We start from the raw sequence: 20,031 nt of genomic DNA on the forward strand, positions 1-20,031 counted from the left end.
CAATGTAAACTTTCCTCTTAAAACCACCTTCATAATGTCCCAAAGATTTTGAAATGTTGTGTTGCTTTTCTCATGTATCTCTAAGTATTTTTTTATATCAGCCCTGATTTCTTCAGCTATCTATTGGTCACTTAATAGCATATTATTTAGTCTCCAGGTATTAGAGTAGCTTTTATTTTTTTATTTTATCATTGATTTCTAATTTCGTTCCATTATGGTCTGATAGAATGCAAGGTTTCTCCCTCCCTCCCTCCCTCCTCCCCTCCCTCCCTCCTCCCCTCCCCTCTCTCTCCAGTATTTGCTGAAAATTGCTTTGTGGCCCAAGATATGGTTTATTTTAGAGAAGGATCCATGTGCTGCTGAGAAGAAAGTGTATTCAGTCATTGATAGATGAAATATTCTATATGTATCTGATAAGTCTAAATTATTGATTGTATTTTTTAGTTCTATAGCTTTTTAAATTTGTTTTTGTTTGGTGGATCTATCCAGTGGTGAGAGAGTTGTGTTAAAGTCACTCAGTGTTACTGTGTTGTGGTCTATTTGATTCCGAAATTGAGCAGGGTTTGTTTAATGTATGTAGATAGATGCTCTTTGGTTTGGGGCATAAATATTTACGATTGTTATATCTTGTTGATGTGTAATTCCCTTACACATATGAAATGCCCTTATTTGTTCCTTTGGATTAACTTTGGTTTGAAGTTCACTGTATCTGATATGAGGATAGAAACCTCTGCTTGTTAATGAGATCCATGTAAATGATATATTTTTTTCCTATCCTTTTATCTTCAATCTATGGATATCTTTGCTTATGAGGTGAGTCTCTTGGAGACAGCGTATTGTTGGATCTTGTTCTTTTATACAGTAGGCCAGTCTGTTTCTTTTGATTGATGAGTTTAAGCCATTTACATTCAATGTTTGACTTCAAGTTTGAAGGAAATGAATTTCAATTGGTGTAAAATGACATTCTGAACTGATAGAATTCTATTGGCAAGGGAACATAGTCATAATAGTACATGATATTTTGAGATATGTAGAATAAACTTTTTCTTGGTGTGTTCATGGAGAGATGAAACTTAAAACACAAAATGTTTCTAACATTCTAAATCATTTGGGTTGTAGTTGATGACTTTGGGCTCTTAAAGTTCCAGGAAATAATTCCGTCAGACAAAGTGCATATGGAAGTTTCTCTTAAATAAGAATATAACTGCCTTAGTTAAATAATTATTGAAATATAGCCATTTATTGAAAATTATTAGTTTGTAAATGTAAGTTTTGGAAATCTATCATAGGATCACTGAGACCTGGAAATGACCCTGAAATCTTATTGGGTCAGGGGCCCCCACAGCATCCTCCACAGCAGCATAGAGTACTTCAACAACTACAACAGGGAGATTGGAGATTACAGCAATTTCATTTACAGCATCATCACCCTCACCAGCAGCAACAGCAACATCAGCTACTTCAGGATGCTTATATGCAGCAGGTAGTTCTTTTACTAGTTTAGATCTGGAAGTAGAATTGTGAAATCATGTAGCAGTTGAAAAATCATTGAATTGCTTTTTTGTATTATGGGCATCTTGAACTAGATTCAAGTAAACATGTTCTTTAATTTCCTGATTATTAAAGAATATGTAGTTAATTTGCATTTGATGAGCTACTTAAGGATACCTTATTAAAACAGGTTGCATCATGGCCTAATGAAGCAGAGAATGTTCAGTTAGTGTTCAGGAATAAGCATTGTGATTGGTAATGAATATTATCTGAGGTCTTGTTTTGAGTTCACAGACTATTGTAGACAATGTGTTATTGTTCTTTCCAAAAGTACCATTGTATTAAATTTTTAAATTCTTTTTTTTTTCTTTTCTTTTCTTTCTTCCTTTTTTTTTTTTTTTTTGACGAGGTTGGTATAGGGGTAAGAGGAAGCATTTAGAATTGAAAGGACGTAAGGAAAAAAATGTCCTTCATCTCATCAGAACCAATAGATTTCTAGTTTCATTAAACTTTTAAATTGAACTACTATTACCATCATCACTTTGATTTCCTAAACTATTTTTTGATCCAATTACATTCATGACATTTTTCATGGGTGTCACTTTTCTCTAATTATGATTGATATAGCCAGAGTGGAGGGTAATAAGTAAATGGTGTTATGGGATGGCCGAAGACACTACTGAAGAGGAGGTGGAGAAGAGTGGGGATTTTGTGTAATGGTTCCTGGTCACAAGTCACTTCAGGGGAATTTGTCAACTGGGAAAAGATGATAAAAATGTTTAGCATTGGCATTCTTGCAGGCATTCTTAAATTATACTGCATATGGTTTTAGTTGAATCTCTGTTGTATTTTGTTGACAATTTTAAAACCAATTCTAATAAGCATATGTAAATTATAGTCACTCTACAGCTATTTTGTACTGGAGTTTAGACTACTGATATGGTAAAATGAATATTTAAGTAAAGGACTCTGGCATAAAAAATGCATGGATAATATTGATTATTTATTTATTTTTATCTTATAGTATCAGCATGCAATGCATCAACAACATTTACTCCAGCAACAATTTTTAATGCATTCAGTGTATCAACCGCAACCTCCTTCATCACAGTATCCTACAATGGTAAAATGTTACATAATTTCTAGAGATTTCTTTCTGGATATGCATTATAATGTTGTAATTCACAGTGTGAATGGGGTTACTCAGAATTTAATAATCCAGAACCAGTTCAAATTATTTAATTGACATGTATTTTATTGAAGACAGGTGTATGTTCTCAAGTAGTCATAAACTATTTTGAACTGTGGCTCCCAAGTGTATGGCACATTGTAATTGACAGACAACATACTTCTCTTATAGTTTAAGGGAAATGATCTTTTACATGATCTTTGCCACGTGTCTCTTTCATTCCGTGTCAGTTGAATAAAAATGAAATTCAAAGGGAAAGAACATTTGATTCAGAGAATAGTTTGACTTTTTACAGCACCAGCATTCTACTGACTAAGACACTCTCTTGTCTTTTTCTTAAAATATTTAAGGGAGAATTTTTGAATCTGGCCAAGTGAGCTTAGATTCACAAATTCTTAAATAGGTAAAATTCCTCCTGCTGTAGTTTTCTAGTAAGAGAGCTGTTCCTTCAAATAAAATTCATTATTTTCTAGGTTTCTGGTTTTGTCACCAAAGTAAAAAGAAAGAAGGATAGTAAACAAAAACAATGCTGATAGTACTTTATTGACTTGAGCATTGATTTATGTAATATCATTCTTGTTTCAGATGCAGCAGTATCAGCAGACTTTCTTGCAGCAGCAGATGCTAGCTCAACATCAGCAATCCCAACAGCAGGCATCACCTGAATATCTTACCTCCCCTCAAGAGTTTTCACCAGCCTTAGTTTCCTACACTTCGTCACTTCCAGCTCAGGTTGGAACCATAATGGACTCCTCTTATAGTGCTAGGCAAGTATTTTTCTAGTGAATGCAGGATTTAAAACATTGGCTGGGAAAAGGTCTCCACAAGCATCAACTGGGAATTGGGCATGAGAAGCAGTAACATTGGTAGCATAATTGTACTGTGTGTATCTCAAAAGAGTGTGAAAGTACACAGTTTACTATAGAACAATTCCCAACTTCTGTGTGTGTATGAGATAAGAGAGAGAGAGAAAGAAAAAAGCAATAGTGATAAATTATTGATTAGGGGGAAATAGGGAAGGAGAGGGGAAAAATGAATTTAATGAAGTGCTTTCCTAAAACAAAACTGGAGTATATGAAATAGGACAGATTTGTCTTAAGTCGAGAGCAGAACTTAAATGTACAAATCATTATTTGTCCTTAGCTTACTCTAGTTATAGGTTTTTCTTTCTCACAAAGCATTTTTTCTTGAATAAATTAATTGGATTGTAAATAGTAAAATTAAAGCATATGCTATGATATTCTAAACTAATTAGAATCAATAAAATATAAACTATGAAATACAAGTAGTAATCTAATAAATTTGCATAATTAGTCCCCCCATAGTGATGATAAGAATGGAATACTTTTCCATATTAAAAATAGGATATTCTGCTTGATATTGTATAGTTTAAGATACTGATGAAGCTATTGTATTAATTAGAATCTTTGTGGCAGGGGACTGAGGCCTCCTGTACAAAGTCAGGTTAGTGAGCCATCCTGTAAACAGATCATTCAGCACCAGCCAATGCAGACTCAGTCATAACAGCCTTTCAGCTAAATCACTCCTATATTTTTCACTGGAGAAAGGGTATAAGATAATAAATGTTTGTTGTTGTTTTAAACTATTAAGTTTTGTGTAATTTACCATGTAGAGACAGATAACTAATATACTAGGGCAATTATATTAGTTAATATGATAGTTAATATAATATATAAGATAATGTATATGTAGAGGATGTTTATTTTAACTTATTGAAATATTATTTGATATTCATACCAAAGATAAGTTAACACAGTAGAAGAGGAGGAATTTTAGATTTGGGGAGAAGGGGAAAATCATTCTAAGATAATATTTAGAGACAAACAGTTGTCACCTTCCACTGATAAGCAGGAACATCTGCTTACAGAGCTCTTTTAAAATTGCTAGAGAAGATGTTATACTCAAAATTAACCTGATATCAAGTAGTATAATAATATCGATGAAGGAACATTGAGGCACCAAACAAATGTAGCTTCCTATAGGAAGTTCTGTATTCCTAAGCTCTAGTGGCTATAGTATATAATTGTTTCTACCTATTAAATAATCAGCCCTTTCCTGCTCCATGTTCCCATCCAGTAGTACACAGCTCCATTGGAGAGGGAATAAAATAAGCCCTATATGCATTTGAAGATACTGAATCCAATGTTTCCCAACCTTGGGTATGCAAGATGATTTTGGTGATAAACCAAGTTTTAAAAATTTTAGTAATTAAACAAAAATTAGGGAAAAATACGTATTATAACTATGATTCCATGAGCAGTATTACTAAAAGATAAGATTAAAGTAGGGAATACTGTAGTAATTCAGCTTAATATCTTTTGTACTTTCCAACTAATTTCACTAGATTAATTAATATTTTGATGCTAGTTAACACCAAAAGTTAAAAAAAAGCAGTCATGTAATTGACACATTGCTTTCATCAATATCTTAAGGAATATAGAGCACAATATCCATTTATTTATTTATTGGTACTGGAGATTGAACCAAGGGCCTCAGACATACTATAGCCCATTAATCCCTATCCTATTTTTAATAAGAAAAATTATTCCATTCTTATTACTGGGGACTTATTTCCAGGTATGTCATTTTTGGAAATTTATTAAATTATTACTTGCATTTCATAATTTACATTTTAGTACTTCTACTTAGTGTTACATGATTTTATTATTTAAAATATTAATAAAGAAAAGTGCTATTTGGAAAAGTAAAAATTGTAATTAGACTAGGAAGAAAACAAAGAGCAGAATTAGATTTTATTCTTGTAGGGAGGAATATCAGAGAACATGTGTGTGTTTGTGTGTTTGTGTTTATTTTAATTTTTTCTTGGGGACTGAACCCAGGACCTTGGGCATGCTAGACTCTACCAATAATCTATATTCCCAGTGCTGGTAGACATAGTTTAATGTGTCTTTGAACTGTAGGTAAGCTGTAGGTTAAGGTAACATACCCTATTGAGTACAGTCTGCCAGGATTCATCATAGGAATTGGAGGAGTGATTCAAATAGGAAGTCAAAAGGCTCTGAAAGAAATTTATAGGAGGGAAAATGTTGTTCTTTGAATTTCCCTTTCTCTGATCTGTGTTAAGGACTCTGAAAGTCCTTGAAAACAGTTTTGGAATAAAGATGGAATTTTGTCACATGGAGGCAGATTTTTAGGCCTTGGCAATATCTAGGTTCTGTTTACTAAGCAAGTGTACTTATAGTTTATTTTCTTTTCTTATCCTCTAGCCTTCAATAATTGTTTAAATATTCTATTCTTGGCACAGATATTCTGAGGGGGCTTGGACTAAGGGATTAAATGGATGTCTTTTGCTGACTTTTACCTTCTAGGACCTATGTGGTGGCAAGGACATTGAGCTGCCAAAGGGAAAGTAAATTCAAAGGGATGAGTCAAGGCTTGCAAAATGGAGATACTTGTTTAAACATAGAGACTTTCTCTCCATTGTCAATATTAAAGGGTTTAGATCTGAATTATGTAAGGAATTTGATAGATTTGTTAAATTGCCTCATTCCTGTGCTGTATTTCCAGGCTGGTTGAGGGAGAGGTACCCAGGGATTCTTAAGAAGTCTTTAGACTTACATTTTCCCTTAAAAACCAAGAGGCCTATCTGGCAAATTGCATAGAATCAGTGGTCTTAGGCTCCTGACTCGATAGTTTTGTATTTAATGATTGTTTGACTGATATTTGCAATCTAAGTATTGAACTCAGGGCCTTGTATATGCTAAGCAAGCTACCAAAAAGCCATCTCCCCAGCCCCAGACTTTAGGTACTTTAAACACCATGAATAATTACATATTTACAGAATAACTTTCTTTCAACTTTAGCTAATTTATTAGTAAGGCAATCCTAAAATTCATCTTTTGTTTGTAGTGAAATTATTGTGGTGTTTCCACATAACCAGGACATGATCACTATACAGTTATTCTGAAGTAATTTTGGAGTGATACTGCTTGGTATGGTAACAGATTGTCACTTTCCAACTTGTTCACTGTAAGAATAATAACTCATTTATTGACTGCTTGGTTTTCTTTACCAGACCTGTTCTCTTTATATGTGTATTAAATCATTTAATTTCTTCAGAAATGCTTTGAAGTAGATACTGTCACTCCTTTCCAATAGATGAGAAAGCTGAAGCATAGAGGGGTTAAGGAATACGTTATGTACCTTTTGTAGGTGATTATAGAGCTAGTGTGCCTTATGGATTATGGAACTAGTCTGCCTTATAGAGGTGTTTCAGATCCCATACCCTTAACCTGCCATCTCAACTGCAATAAAATTGTATGGTTTTTTAAGCATTTATAAAATACAAACTGGGGCAATGTGAAATTTTTTAAATTCTCATTTTCTTTCTTTTCCTCTCTCAATTATTATAATAGGCCAGTTGCTGAGAAAGAGGCAGTTGCAAATTTTACAAATCAGAAGAACATCAGTAACCCACCTGATATGTCAGGGTGGAATCCTTTTGGAGAGGATAATTTCTCCAAGTTAACAGAAGAGGAACTGTTGGACAGAGAATTTGACCTTCTAAGATCAAGTAAGGGACACTTGAAGGCTTATTTTGCTTCACAGTAAAATAACAGCTCCATAATTTTTCAGCAAGGCCAAAGACTGTTTTGAGGTGTGGTGTACATTAAATTCTTTTTGTGCATTTGAGGGCAAAATTCAGGCCATCTTCTTTCATATACACTATCAAACTATATTATGCACATTAGGGATTTATTGCTTTATAGTAGCTATTCAAAACCCAAGATTGCTGAAAGTATGCTGATATTAACACTTTAAAAAACTGCATAACTGTGAATGTTAAATTCAGAACAACTCCAAAAGATGGAAATTTAATGTTGAAATAAAAAGGGAGACATTAGTATCTTGCCTTACTAATCATTTTGGAGCTCTGTTTTTTCGCACACTTAATAGAAAATATTGTGGGTCTGAGATGCCCTTTGAAAATGCCTGAAAGAAAACATGGGCTAGTTACTACATTATGTTAATGTTTTGTAATGCCCTTTTAATGAGTGGTGACATAAAAGGGCTGCTTTGTTGTCCTGATATGGCAAAAGTTAAATAAATTTTTTTTCACTGTAAATCAGATATCTCAATGTTTTTACTTGAAATCATTGCCTTTTCTTAAACTACCTAATATATATGTGAAGCTTCACCATACACACACACACACACACACACACACATACATTTTTTTTGGCGGGGAAGAAAGTTGTAGGATGTTTTCAGGTTTGCAAAACAGGAACAAAAAACTCACTTCTGGAGGATGTAGATAATTTTCAGATTTCTGAGGCTTGTGCGTTATGTGTGTGCACTGCACACACACAAGTGTGTTTTCCTTTTTGTATGTGAAAAGGTTGAAATTGTTCCCAGTTCCTAGTTTCTATATTATTTAGGTAACCGGTGTTATGAATAAATTTAATAGATTGAAATGCTTTGTTCCAAATTAGTATATATTTTATGTACACTTTATAAATGCCTTGCATTCATGTAATAATAGTTGTTTAGGATTTAAATTTGTATTTTACATATTGGTAATATATAATGGAAATTTAATTGATGATTAAATGTAGATATATAAATGAGTTCTGAGGCCTTATCAAAGGTTTGTTAACTTGGGTAAAACCAATCTTACGTCATTAAAAAAAAAATCTTTTTAAACCACAACTTTTTGTTTGGTATTTTTCCTAGAATTTGTGTTGAGTGACCCCCCAAACAAGGTTTTAAAAAAGGAAATAAAGTATCTCTTTTGGAGAGATGATAGAGAGTAGCCCAATTATTATAATGTATAGGATTTTTTAAAAGCAAAAGGTTTTAATTTTGATGTGTTCTAATAAGGTTTTGCTAAATCAGTATTTGCTACTCCTTGGGTGAATAAACCCCCTTTTAAAATAACAGAATAGGAAAAAATTCTCATTTTTTACCTTACAGAGTATGCTGTTCTATGCTCCTGAGAATTTGTAATGACACCTAACTTTTGTTTGGCATAGGCAGGAATGGTATATGAATATACCTATATGTGTTCTTTCATAAAGAATTGGGTTTAACTTTAAATTTTTGAACTAGTTATTTATTTTTAAATTTGAAGATCAGGTAATATGTGTGTGTGCTTGTGCACATATGTATACCAAAGACAGTTCAAATTTTATTGCAGTATTAACTGTAGAAAGATATTAAGTTCCAATTGAAAGTTCAGGAGGAACTTTTTTTGCAGGTCAGACTTGGAATAACCTCTGTCATTTGAAAAAATATCTCAATGGTACCTCATCTACAGAAATCATTGCTACAGGCCTTTGTATTTATTTAATTCAGCACATTTATACCAGAAAATACAAATTCTAATACCTGACAATGTATTTACTAGTAGGAAACTCAGTAAAATCACATAGCCAGGTATCAGTTTCACTTAATGGTACTTCACTCAGGGTTGTCAGAAGAATTAAATGAAATAATGTCTTAAAAAGAGTCTGGGCACCCAGTTGATAAATGCCACTTTCCCTTTCCTTGCCTTCTGTATGTTTCTTTAGGCTCTGACTTACAGGTTTTTTGACTTTCAACTGGCATTTAAAAATTATATCTAAATTATTAAGTTTCTTAGTTGGTCACTTAAAAATCAAAGTAGAAAAGGGATTTGTGGACAGACATGTCAACAACAAAAGGGACAGTGACAGCAAGGAAACAGATAGAAAAAAATCTACTTTTCTCTTTGGGGGTCCAAAGAAGGAGAAACATCTTTTATAAAATTTATTAAGAAATCAGTAATGTATAGAATATAGTATTGAAACATTTCTGCTTATGATTTTAATATTCAGTCATAGTCATTTTAAGTGTCTCTTTAAATAGAAGCTGTCATGTGTCTAATATTTCATCTTTTTGATAGGGCTTAAATTATACTGATAGGCAAATGGCCTCTTCTAGAACCTTAAGAATTTCACTGCAAGGGTAACTGCAGTGAAACTTGATGTTTGTCATTATTGGTTGGTTTCTTCTGTCCCTAACAACCTTTTCAAAAATGAATAAATACAATATTGATGTATTTGAAATGCCAAATAGGATGTTTGTACCTTTTTTCCTTGGTATAAATATTAATTTGTTAATTTGTTAATAATTTTCCAATATTATTCTAAATTAGTTTATTTTTTGTTTATGAAATGCTTTGAATTGAGAGGCTGGAAATCTTTACATGGTCCTTAAAGTACAGGCATTGCCCATGTAATGATGTAATGGTTGCAATCAGTCAGAATAATACTTTCACATTTGGGGTTATTTCCTTAATGAAAGACAAAGGATATGCTGTCTAGGAAGTATTTTTTTGAGGTATTATCAAGAAGGTAATTTTAAGACCATATTAATATTTTGAAAATTCTAAAATATTAGCAATTGGTAACAATTCTTTTTAGTGATTTTCAGAAAAACAATTGATTCTGTATAGGAGGCAAAGGGATTTAACATGAAAGAAACTAGTCTTTTACTTTCAGTGTAAATGAATGTTATTTATGGTTCAGAAGCTTTACTGGTTCTTAAGAGCAATACATTAAATCAAGATTAAGCTTTAGTAATAAAGCTTGTCTCAATATTTATTAAAAATTTAAGCCGGGTGCTGTGGCACATGCCTGTAATCCCTGTGGCTTGAGAGGCTGAGGTAGGAGGATCACAAGTTCAAAGCCATCCTCAGCAATTTAGTGAGGCCCTAAGCAACTTAATGACACCCTTTCTCCAAATAAAATATATACAAAAAAGGGCTGGGGATGTGGCTCAGTGATTAAGTGCCCCTGGGTTCAATCTTTAGCGTGAAGTAAATAAACAAATAAATAATTTAAAAAAAATTTAAGCTTCTATCTGTTTTTTGTACCAAAATGTCTGGATTTGGTATGCAAACTTCAAAAACCTAATTGTCATAGTATTTAACATATTAAGCAGTAATTAAACAAAATACAGGTGTTTGGGGAAATTTCGACTTGCACTTGTTCACATAGTTGTGTAGGTGTAAATGTTAAGGATAATACTTAATGAAACATTTTTTGGTTGATTTATTTGTTTTTATTTGAAAGTTCATAAAAATAACTGAAAGGAAGAATAGAAGATGCTAAATACTGTGATTGCTTTTCAGTACTTCTGAATATGTTTTATCTCTGAAGCCACAGAATAAAATTTGTGAGTCTATAATTAGTTTCTTGTAAAACATTAACTCTCACACAACTTTTCAGGTATATTAGAATATTAGTATTACATTGAGACTGCTCTTTTAAAAAATCTTATTCATTGACGTTTGGGTCCTGTAGGACATTATCCATATAAGCAGCACAATTCATTTTTTAGATTATTTTAATTTTATGGTGATATTGTAGAATATACTTTGCTTTTAGGAGTTTTAAGTCCTATATTTTTTCCATCTGTATCAATTAAAATTCTTAAATTGTTTTGGTGAATACAGTTTATTTTTTTTTGGAAGGCAGAAGGAGGTAAGTTTCTTATATTGGCCAAATTGAACTCAAGCTTTGATCTATGTTAAAGAAAACTAATCATTTTAAAATGATAGTTAAATACATTTTAGGGGTGACTGTATTTGAAAAGTAGCTTTATATAACCATTTTATTTTTTATTTATAGATAATTGATTGTTAAAAATTAATATGTATATTTGTATTTTTTTGTTCTGGGTCTCAGATTGTCATGTAAATTTTAGAAACCTTAAATGATTAAAAAAATTCCATTAAAAGTGATTCTGTTTTGTGGAACACTAAGAACATGATTTATTTTATTATAAATTTATTTTGATTTCGGTTTTAAAATAACTGGATAAATGAACTTTTCATAGAACCATGTCTTCCATATTTTTTATTTGTGGTGACTTCTATATAAAAATTAGTTTATCCCTATGTGATAATGTTTGTACTCTTGTCTTAACTGCATGATACTATTTGTATATTTACTATGAACTTACCAAAGTTGATGGAAATAATATACCAAATGCATAAATATTCAGAGAGCCTTAGTAGTTATTTTGCAGTTTTATAACCTGGAAACTATTGGTATAGTAGTGGTTTATAAATTTGGTGACTATGTTAAAATGCAGATTCCCACGTTCCTACTTATAATTTATCTGACTCATTAGGTTGTGGTTTTATGGTTAGTAATTGCATTTTATGTAGCAGTCTTCAAATCATGATGTAGATGGTTTATGGTTAAAGTCTGGTCCTAATTCAGATTTAAATAAATAGCTAATACTCTTAATCTTGCTTTTTAGAGGGCTCTTGGATATTGCTATTGTATTGCTATGCTATTGCTGTCATTTTGAATTAGTCTCCCCCATTTGTGTTTTCCCACTCCCTATTTCCTTTGTCCTTAGTTTTAGATACTAGAATCTGGGAGATGGAGAAGAATGGGGAGTCTAGGAGAATTCTGATACAAGGCATAATTCCCTGGTATACACTTATTCTGTAAGTACATTCAGGGCCTAACTTAAAAAAACAAAAAACAAAAAACATGGGTATCCATAGGTAATCACTGTGAATCATAGGATGGTCCTTAAAGTCTAATTGTGGCATCTCACAATAGGTGAGGAACCCTTCATTATATAAATTATTCTCCAACCTTACTTTTTCAGAAAGAGATATGAGACTACCTTCTCTTTAATAGTTGTTTTTGACAGCAAAGTCAATGGTTCAATGAACATTTGTTACTGGTTTCCTAAATTGAATATATGGTTAATATCTTTAAAATTAATGCCTAATATTTCTCTGTTATCCATTTCAGTATTGGAATTGAAGAGTAGCATTTTAGGAAGTTTTGTTTGTTCTGCAATCAATTGTCAGATGTGTTCAGCAACTCTTTATCAGTGCCTCACACCTCAGCAAAACATTAGGGCTTCAACAAAATTTTAAATAAAAATTTAAATCCATAGTGCCATGTGGATGTTGCAGAGTTTGTCTTTGCTGTAAAAGCTGGCAATTGTATCCACTGTCCTAAAGGCAATTAGTAGTCCATAGGAGTAATTAATAAATTCAGAATAATGATGTGCTCCAGGGTCTTGCTTTGTCAAGAGTGTACTCCTTGGACCAGTGATATCAATACTACCTTGGAACTTGTTGAGGTGCAAAATCTCAGAATGCACTCTATACCTGTGGAACCAGAAGCTGCATTTTAACAAATCCCCGGATGATTGCAATGCACATTACGTTTCAGAAGTATTATTATAGGGGATACTGCTTTACCTTGGTACTTTCTGCTTCTCTCTAAAGTACAAGTTATTTTAAGGAGTCTCATATCTGTTTGGATTCCCCTTCCACACTCTGCAGTCCTTTAGGATTCTATTGAAACCAAAATAATTACACAAAGAATTTTTGAAATTAGGCCAACCTAAATATGAATTGAACTTCATTGAAGGATATGGACCAAAGGTCTAGTCCCAGGAATGCCAAAATATCTACCTGAGTGAGTCTCAAGTAATATAATTTTGATTGCTAAGAATCAGAGGAAAGAGACATCCTACAAAAGTCTGGAAGTTTCTAATTGATATAAAGATCTGCTATGTGGAAAGTTTGAGAGCTGCGAAAAGATAATCATTTCTAGGGAATGAAAACGTAACAGCTCTTCCTCAAACACGCCAGGCCTGCTTCTGCCTTTGAATTTGTTTCAGCTCTAATTCTTCCTATGTGTTCTTTCCCCAGGTATTCACTCCTTAGCCTGTAAGACATTTCTTACCTAAATAACTATTAGAATTAGTCTATTTATTAATGCCCATTTCTTTAATTCCTTTTATTCTGTACTACATTTTTTCTTTATAACTTTATTCATTTTAAGCATACTACATATATTTATTATCTCATTGCTTATTAATTTTTTTTCACACCAACATAGACTACATGAAGACAGGATCTTTGTTTTATGTTATGTACCAATTGCCTGGAACAGTGCTTGGCACATATTAGATGCTCAAATATTTGTTGAATGAATAAATAAACTTCTTATCTGTGTTTTTGCATCTCCATGTTATGTGTGTGGGTAAATGATTTGATAGTAAAACAAATGAGAAATGAGTAATAAAATATAGGGAATTACTTTATTGCTATCAAGAAATAGGATTTCCTATTTTTATGATGAATGATCATTTGTGATGTTTTTTTCCCATATTTATTTGGAGAAAGTTTTCCTTTCTTTAATAAGTAGGGTTCAAATTTAGATTTAATATGTTATAAATAGTCATCAAGTAATATTTAACTGAACCTAACTAACCTATTAGGTTAATTGTATTTTAGTGTAACCTAGCACTGATTATATTGTGAAATTTGCTTTTGTAGCAACAAATATGTATTAAATTCAGGACTACGTTTTAATACTTAGAATAATGGAACTCTGAATCTAATATTTTCCAAAAAGCTGTTACTTTGATTTTTGCTTTTATTTATACAGAAGTATATCACTTTTAATTCAAAGACCATTTTTGTTTTGTTTTATTTTTTTTGTTTTGTTTCGTCTTATTTTTACAGATAGGCTCGAGGAGAGAGCATCCTCAGATAAGACTATAGAACCACTTTCTGCTCCACATAATCATCCTCCAGAAGATCCTTTTGGTTCTGTTCCTTTCATTTCTCACTCAGGCAAGTTACATATGTAACATTACTGTCATTAAAAAATACACACAAGAATAACAAAACCTTATTAATAGAAAGTGGAAGTAAGAATCAGGTATTGGTTATAGAAAATAGATTATTTTAACCCTTACCCATCTTGGTCTTCCTGATGTTTGTCCCATTGAATTATTCAGTTGTGCCTTTGCCAATGTAAAAAAAATACTTATTTACATAACAAAAACATAACTATTTCTTTTTACCTTTTTTGTGGGTACTGCTAAAAAAAACAAGCCATGCATGAAAATATCTCCCTTTTATATATTTAAGATATAAAAATATTTTTATATTTTTGCATAAGAATATGGCATTTTTCTAGTTTATGTGTACTTTTGTAGTTACATTTAAAAAGTATTAATGATTTTGTATTTGTCAAATCATTTTGGTTTAGCTACTCTTTTCTTCTAACATCTCTGCTTTTGATTTCAATCCAGAATTTAAATATTGATATTATGTACTCTTTAAAAATATTTGTAGTAATAATTTCAAAGTATTTACGCAGTTAACGGTTGGAATATAGTAGGATGGAATAAAATTCTACTTTGGAGTAAATTAATTTTTGTGTCTGAATGGCAATAGTGGAGAAAATTGGTTTCAAGTCCTGATAAAGGGAATGATATTGGAAGAAATTATTGTTTGACAGAAGCTGAAGGTTTAGTTTAACGTAGTCAGCCACTTTCTTTGGTTTTGTTCTTTTATTTCTCACTCAAGTAAGTTATATAGTAACATCTTACTACTATTTTAAAAATACTTGCAAGAACGATAGCAAAAGGAAAACTTAAGAATGTAAAGTCAAGGTGTGAATTGTGTATTTAGGATTTCTTATGGATACATGTAGCTTGTCAGCATTCATATTTGGTTATCTAGACTATATGATACAGTAAGCAAGATTGTTTCTAACTGCTTTCACATTCTGTTTTTCTCTTTGCCATTTTTGAAAGTAGTCCATATTCTTTTCATTTTCTGCTTGCTGTCTTCAATGTGTCTCTTTCATGGATGACTCGACATCCTTAACTTGGAAAATAGCTATCTGTGTGCATTAATTTAATTTGCATAAATGTGCTTCCTTACACCCCTTTATCCTAGGTGACAAAAGTATTATTTTTTTCTTTAATTATAATGTCTTAAAATAATCTTTTATCAGCTTTCAAAAGCCTAGTATTCAATGAGTCGAGATACTTATGTGTGTGCCTAAAGCAGTTTCCGGACTAACTCCTTTCCATACTCTAAAGAAGTGCATTATCTTCTTCAGCTTTTCATGTAGCTGTGCAACTACTTTATTTTGTATACACACACATACACACACACATTTATGATTTATCATTTGTAATTTTAGATAGAAATAAAATATTGGGGCATTCATCATCCTTTAGGAGTAAAATTAATTAAATCTACTGAAACAAAAATTGTCCTTAGAAGCTTTTTAAAAAAATATTTAAAAAAATTTTTAAAATTATAAATGGCACACAATATTTTTTGTTTGTTTATTTTTATGTGGTACTGAGAATCAAACCCAGTGCCTCACATGTGCAAGGCAAGCGCTGTCACTGAGCCACAACCCCAGCCCCTTTCTCATAAGCTTTAAGGAAAAAGAAAAATGAATTCTAGCTAATGAAAATATACTCTACCTAACATTGTGAGACTAAAAAGCATCTGGAGATTTCTCGGACATAGGAGAGATAAAGACAAGAAGTTACAACATATGTGTTACATATACAATACAGAATTAAGTGTGTATGATGTCATCTTACTTGAATTTGAGAGTAGACAATTACTAAACAATTTTAATTGCACCATATAGAGGGTGTTACTTGAGAATAAAATGAATTTAATCATACAGCAGAATGCTATAAGAATTTAGCAAGTTTTAAGTCCAATGTTAATATGTATTTGGGAAGTACCATTGTTCTGCTCTTTTTATTTAAAAAAATCTGTTAGGACATTCTTTTTCTTTTTTTGTGGTACTGGAAATTGAACTCAGGGCCTTGCTTATGCTAAGCAGATACACTACCACTGAGCTACATTCCAGCCCTCTGTTAGAATTTTATTTTTTTAATTTTATTTATTTATTATTTTTTTTAAATTTTTATTATTGGTTGTTCAAAACATTACATAGTTCTTGACATATCATATTTCATACATTTGATTCAAGTGGGTTATGAACTCCCTTTTTTACCCTGTATACAGATTGCAGAATCACATCGGTTACACATCCGCTGTTTTATATACTGCCATACTAGTGTCTGATGTGTTCTGCTGCCTTTCCTATCCTCTATTATCCCCGCTCCCCACCCCTCCCATCTTCTCTCTCTACCCCATCTACTGTAATTCATTTCTCCCCCTTGTTTTTTTTCCCTTTCCCCTCACTTCCAGTATAACAGTATAATAATGAGGGTCTCCTTCCATTTCCATGCAAATTTCCCTTCTCTCTCCCTTTCCCTCCCACTTCTCGTCCCTGTTTAATGTTAATCTTCTTCTCATGCTCTTCCTCCCTGCTCTGTTCTTAGTTGTTCTCCTTATATCAAAGAAGACATTTGGCATTTGTTTTTTAGGGATTGGCTAGCTTCACTTAGCATAATCTGCTCTAATGCCATCCATTTCCCTGCAAATTCCATTATTTTGTCATTTTTTAGTACAGAGTAATATTCCATTGTGTATAAATGCCACATTTTTTATTTATCCATTCATCTATTGAAGGGCATCTAGGTTGGTTCCACAGTCTAGCTATTGTGAATTGTGCTGCTATGAACATCGATGTAGCAGTATCCCTGTAGTATGCTCTTTTTAGGTCTTTAGGGAATAGACCGAGAAGGGGAATAGCTGGGTCAAATGGTGGTTCCATTCCCAGATTTCCCAGGAATCTCCATACTGCTTTCCAAATTGGCCGCACCAATTTGCAGTCCCACCAGCAATGTACAAGTGTACCCTTTCCCCACATCCTTGCCAGCACTTGTTGTTGTTTGACTTCATAATGGCTGCCAATCTTACTGGAGTGAGATGGTATCTTAGGGTGGTTTTGATATGCACTTCTCTGACTTCTAGAGATGGTGAGCATTTTTTCATGTACTTGTTGATTGATTGTATGTCCTCCTCTGAGAAGTGTCTGTTCAGGTCCTTGGCCCATTTGTTGATTGGGTTATTTGTTTTCTTATTGTTTAATTTTTTGAGTTCTTTGTATACTCTGGATATTAGGGCTCTATCTGAAGTGTGAGGAGTAAAAATTTGTTCCCAGGATGTAGGCTCCCTGTTTACCTCTCTTATTGTTTCTCTTGGTGAGAAAAAACTTTTTAGTTTGAGTAAGTCCCATTTGTTGATTCTTGTTATTAACTCTTATGCTACGGGTGTCCTATTAAGGAATTTGGAGCCCGACCCCACAATATGTAGATCGGATCCAATATTTTCTTCTATCAGACGCAGAGTCTCTGATTTGATATCAAGATCTTTGATCCATTTTGAGTTAACTTTTGTGCATGGTGAGAGAAAGGGATTCAGTTTCATTTTGTTGCATATGGATTTCCAGTTTTCCCAGCACCATTTATTGAAGATGCTATCCTTCCTCCATTGCATGCTTTTAGCCCCTTTATCAAATATAAGATAATTGTAATTTTGTGGATTGGTCTCTGTGTCCTCTATTCTGTACCATTGGTCCACCCGTCTGTTTTGGTACCAGTACCATGCTGTTTTTGTTACTATTGCTCTGTAGTATAGTTTGAAGTCTGGTATCGCTATACCGCCTGATTCACCTTTCCTGCTTAGAATTGTTTTTGCTATTCTGGGTCTTTTATTTTTCCATATGAATTTCATGATTGGTTTATCTATTTCTATAAGAAATGCCATTGGGATTTTGATTGGCATTGCATTAAACCTATAGAGAACTTTTGGTAGTATTGACATTTTGATGATGTCAGTTCTGCCTATCCATGAACAGGGTATATTTTTCCATCTTCTAAGATCTTCTTCTATTTCTCTTTAGGGTTCTGTAGTTTTCATTGTATAAGTCTTTCACCTCTTTTGTTAGGTTAATTCCCAAGTATTTTATTTTTTTTTTTGAGGATATTGTGAATGGGGTGGTTTTCCTCATTTCCATTTCAGAAGATTTGTCGCTGATATACAGGAATGCCTTTGATTTATGCGTGTTGATTTTATATCCTGCTACTTTGCTGAATTCATTTATTAGCTCTAGTAGTTTCTTTGTAGACCCTTTTGGGTCTGCTAGGTATAGAATTATGTCACCTGCAAATAGTGATAATTTAAGTTCTTCTTTTCCTATTTTTATGCCTTTAATTTCTTTCGTCTGTCTAATTGCTCTGGCCAGTGTTTCGAGAACTATGTTGAAGAGAAGTGGTGAGAGAGGGCATCCCTGTCTTGTTCCAGATTTTAGAGGGAATGCCTTCAATTTTTCTCCATTCAGAATGATGCTAGCCTGAGGCTTAGCATAGATAGCTTTTACAATATTGAGGTATGTTCCTGTTATCCCTAGTTTTTCTAGTGTTTTGAACATAAAGGGATGCTATACTTTGTCGAATGCTTTTTCCGCATCTATCGAGATGATCATATGATTCTTATCTTTTAAGTCTATTGATGTGGTGAATAACATTTACTGGTTTCCGTATATTGAACCAGCCTTGCATCCCAGGGATGAATAGGTCATATATTATGTCACAGGGCAACTCTTAGAAATTATAAAGGAGTAAAGATAATACCATGCATCCTATCTGATCATAATGGAATGAAACTGGAAATCAACGATAAAAGAAGGAAGGAAAAATCATGCATCACTTGGACAATGAACAATAGGTTACTGAATGATCAATGGGTTACAGAAGACATCAAGGAGGAAATTAAAAAATTCTTAGAGATAAATGAAAACACAGACACAGCATATTGGAATCTATGGGACACAATGAAAGCAGTTCTAAGAGGAAAATTCATTGCTTGGAGTTCATTCCTTAAAAAAAGAAAAAACCAACAAATAAATGATCTCACACTTCATCTCAAAACCCTAGAAAAAGAAGAGCAAAACAACAGCAAAAGTAGTAGAAGGCAAGAAATAATTAAAATCAGAGCTGAAATCAATGAAATTGAAACAAAAGAAACAATTGAAAAAATTGACAAAACTAAAAGTTGGTTCTTTGAAAAAATAAATAAGATCGATAGACCCTTAGCCACGCTAACGAAGAGAAGAAGAGACAGAACCCAAATTACTAGCATACGGGATGAAAAAGGCAATATCACAACAGACACTTCAGAAATACAGAAGATAATTAGAAATTATTTTGAATCCTTATACTCCAATAAAATAGAAGATAGTGAAGACATCGATAAATTTCTTAAGTCATAGATCTGCCCAGATTGAGTCAGGAGGATATAGACAACCTAAACAGACCAATATCAATTGAGGAAATAGAAGAAGCCATCAAAAGACTACCAACTAAGAAAAGCCCAGGACCGGATGGGTATACAGCAGAGTTTTACAAAACCTTTAAAGAAGAACTAATACCAATACTTTTCAAGTTATTTCAGGAAATAGGAAAAGAGGGAGAACTTCCAAATTCATTCTACAAGGCCAACATCACCCTGATTCCTAAACCAGACAAAGACACTTCAAAGAAAGAAAACTACAGACCAGTATCTCTAATGAACATAGATGCAAAAATCCTCAATAAAATTCTGGCAAATTGGATACAGAAACATATCA

General features: G+C 32.7%; 1 protein-coding gene across 2 annotated transcripts in view; it reads left to right on the top strand.

Annotated features, from left to right (window-relative positions):
* Bmp2k (BMP2 inducible kinase) overlaps positions 1-20,031 on the top strand; it is a 130,953-nt gene that overhangs the window by 87,047 nt on the left and 23,875 nt on the right. Inside the window, exons 11-15 of one of the 2 annotated variants that reach the window (XM_046459241.2) lie at positions 1,290-1,483; positions 2,516-2,614; positions 3,266-3,447; positions 7,078-7,235; positions 14,193-14,303. In XM_046459241.2, coding sequence (XP_046315197.1) covers positions 1,290-1,483; positions 2,516-2,614; positions 3,266-3,447; positions 7,078-7,235; positions 14,193-14,303 — 744 coding nt within the window. The remainder of the gene's footprint in view (positions 1-1,289; positions 1,484-2,515; positions 2,615-3,265; positions 3,448-7,077; positions 7,236-14,192; positions 14,304-20,031) is intronic. The other variant, XM_046459248.2, reaches the window with a different exon arrangement.

The sequence above is a fragment of the Marmota monax genome, unplaced genomic scaffold (assembly GCF_021218885.2).
Source record: "Marmota monax isolate L192 unplaced genomic scaffold, Marmota_monax_Labrador192_F-V1.1 WCK01_AAM20220418_F8-fsc00112, whole genome shotgun sequence".
Classification (NCBI taxonomy): domain Eukaryota; kingdom Metazoa; phylum Chordata; class Mammalia; order Rodentia; family Sciuridae; genus Marmota; species Marmota monax.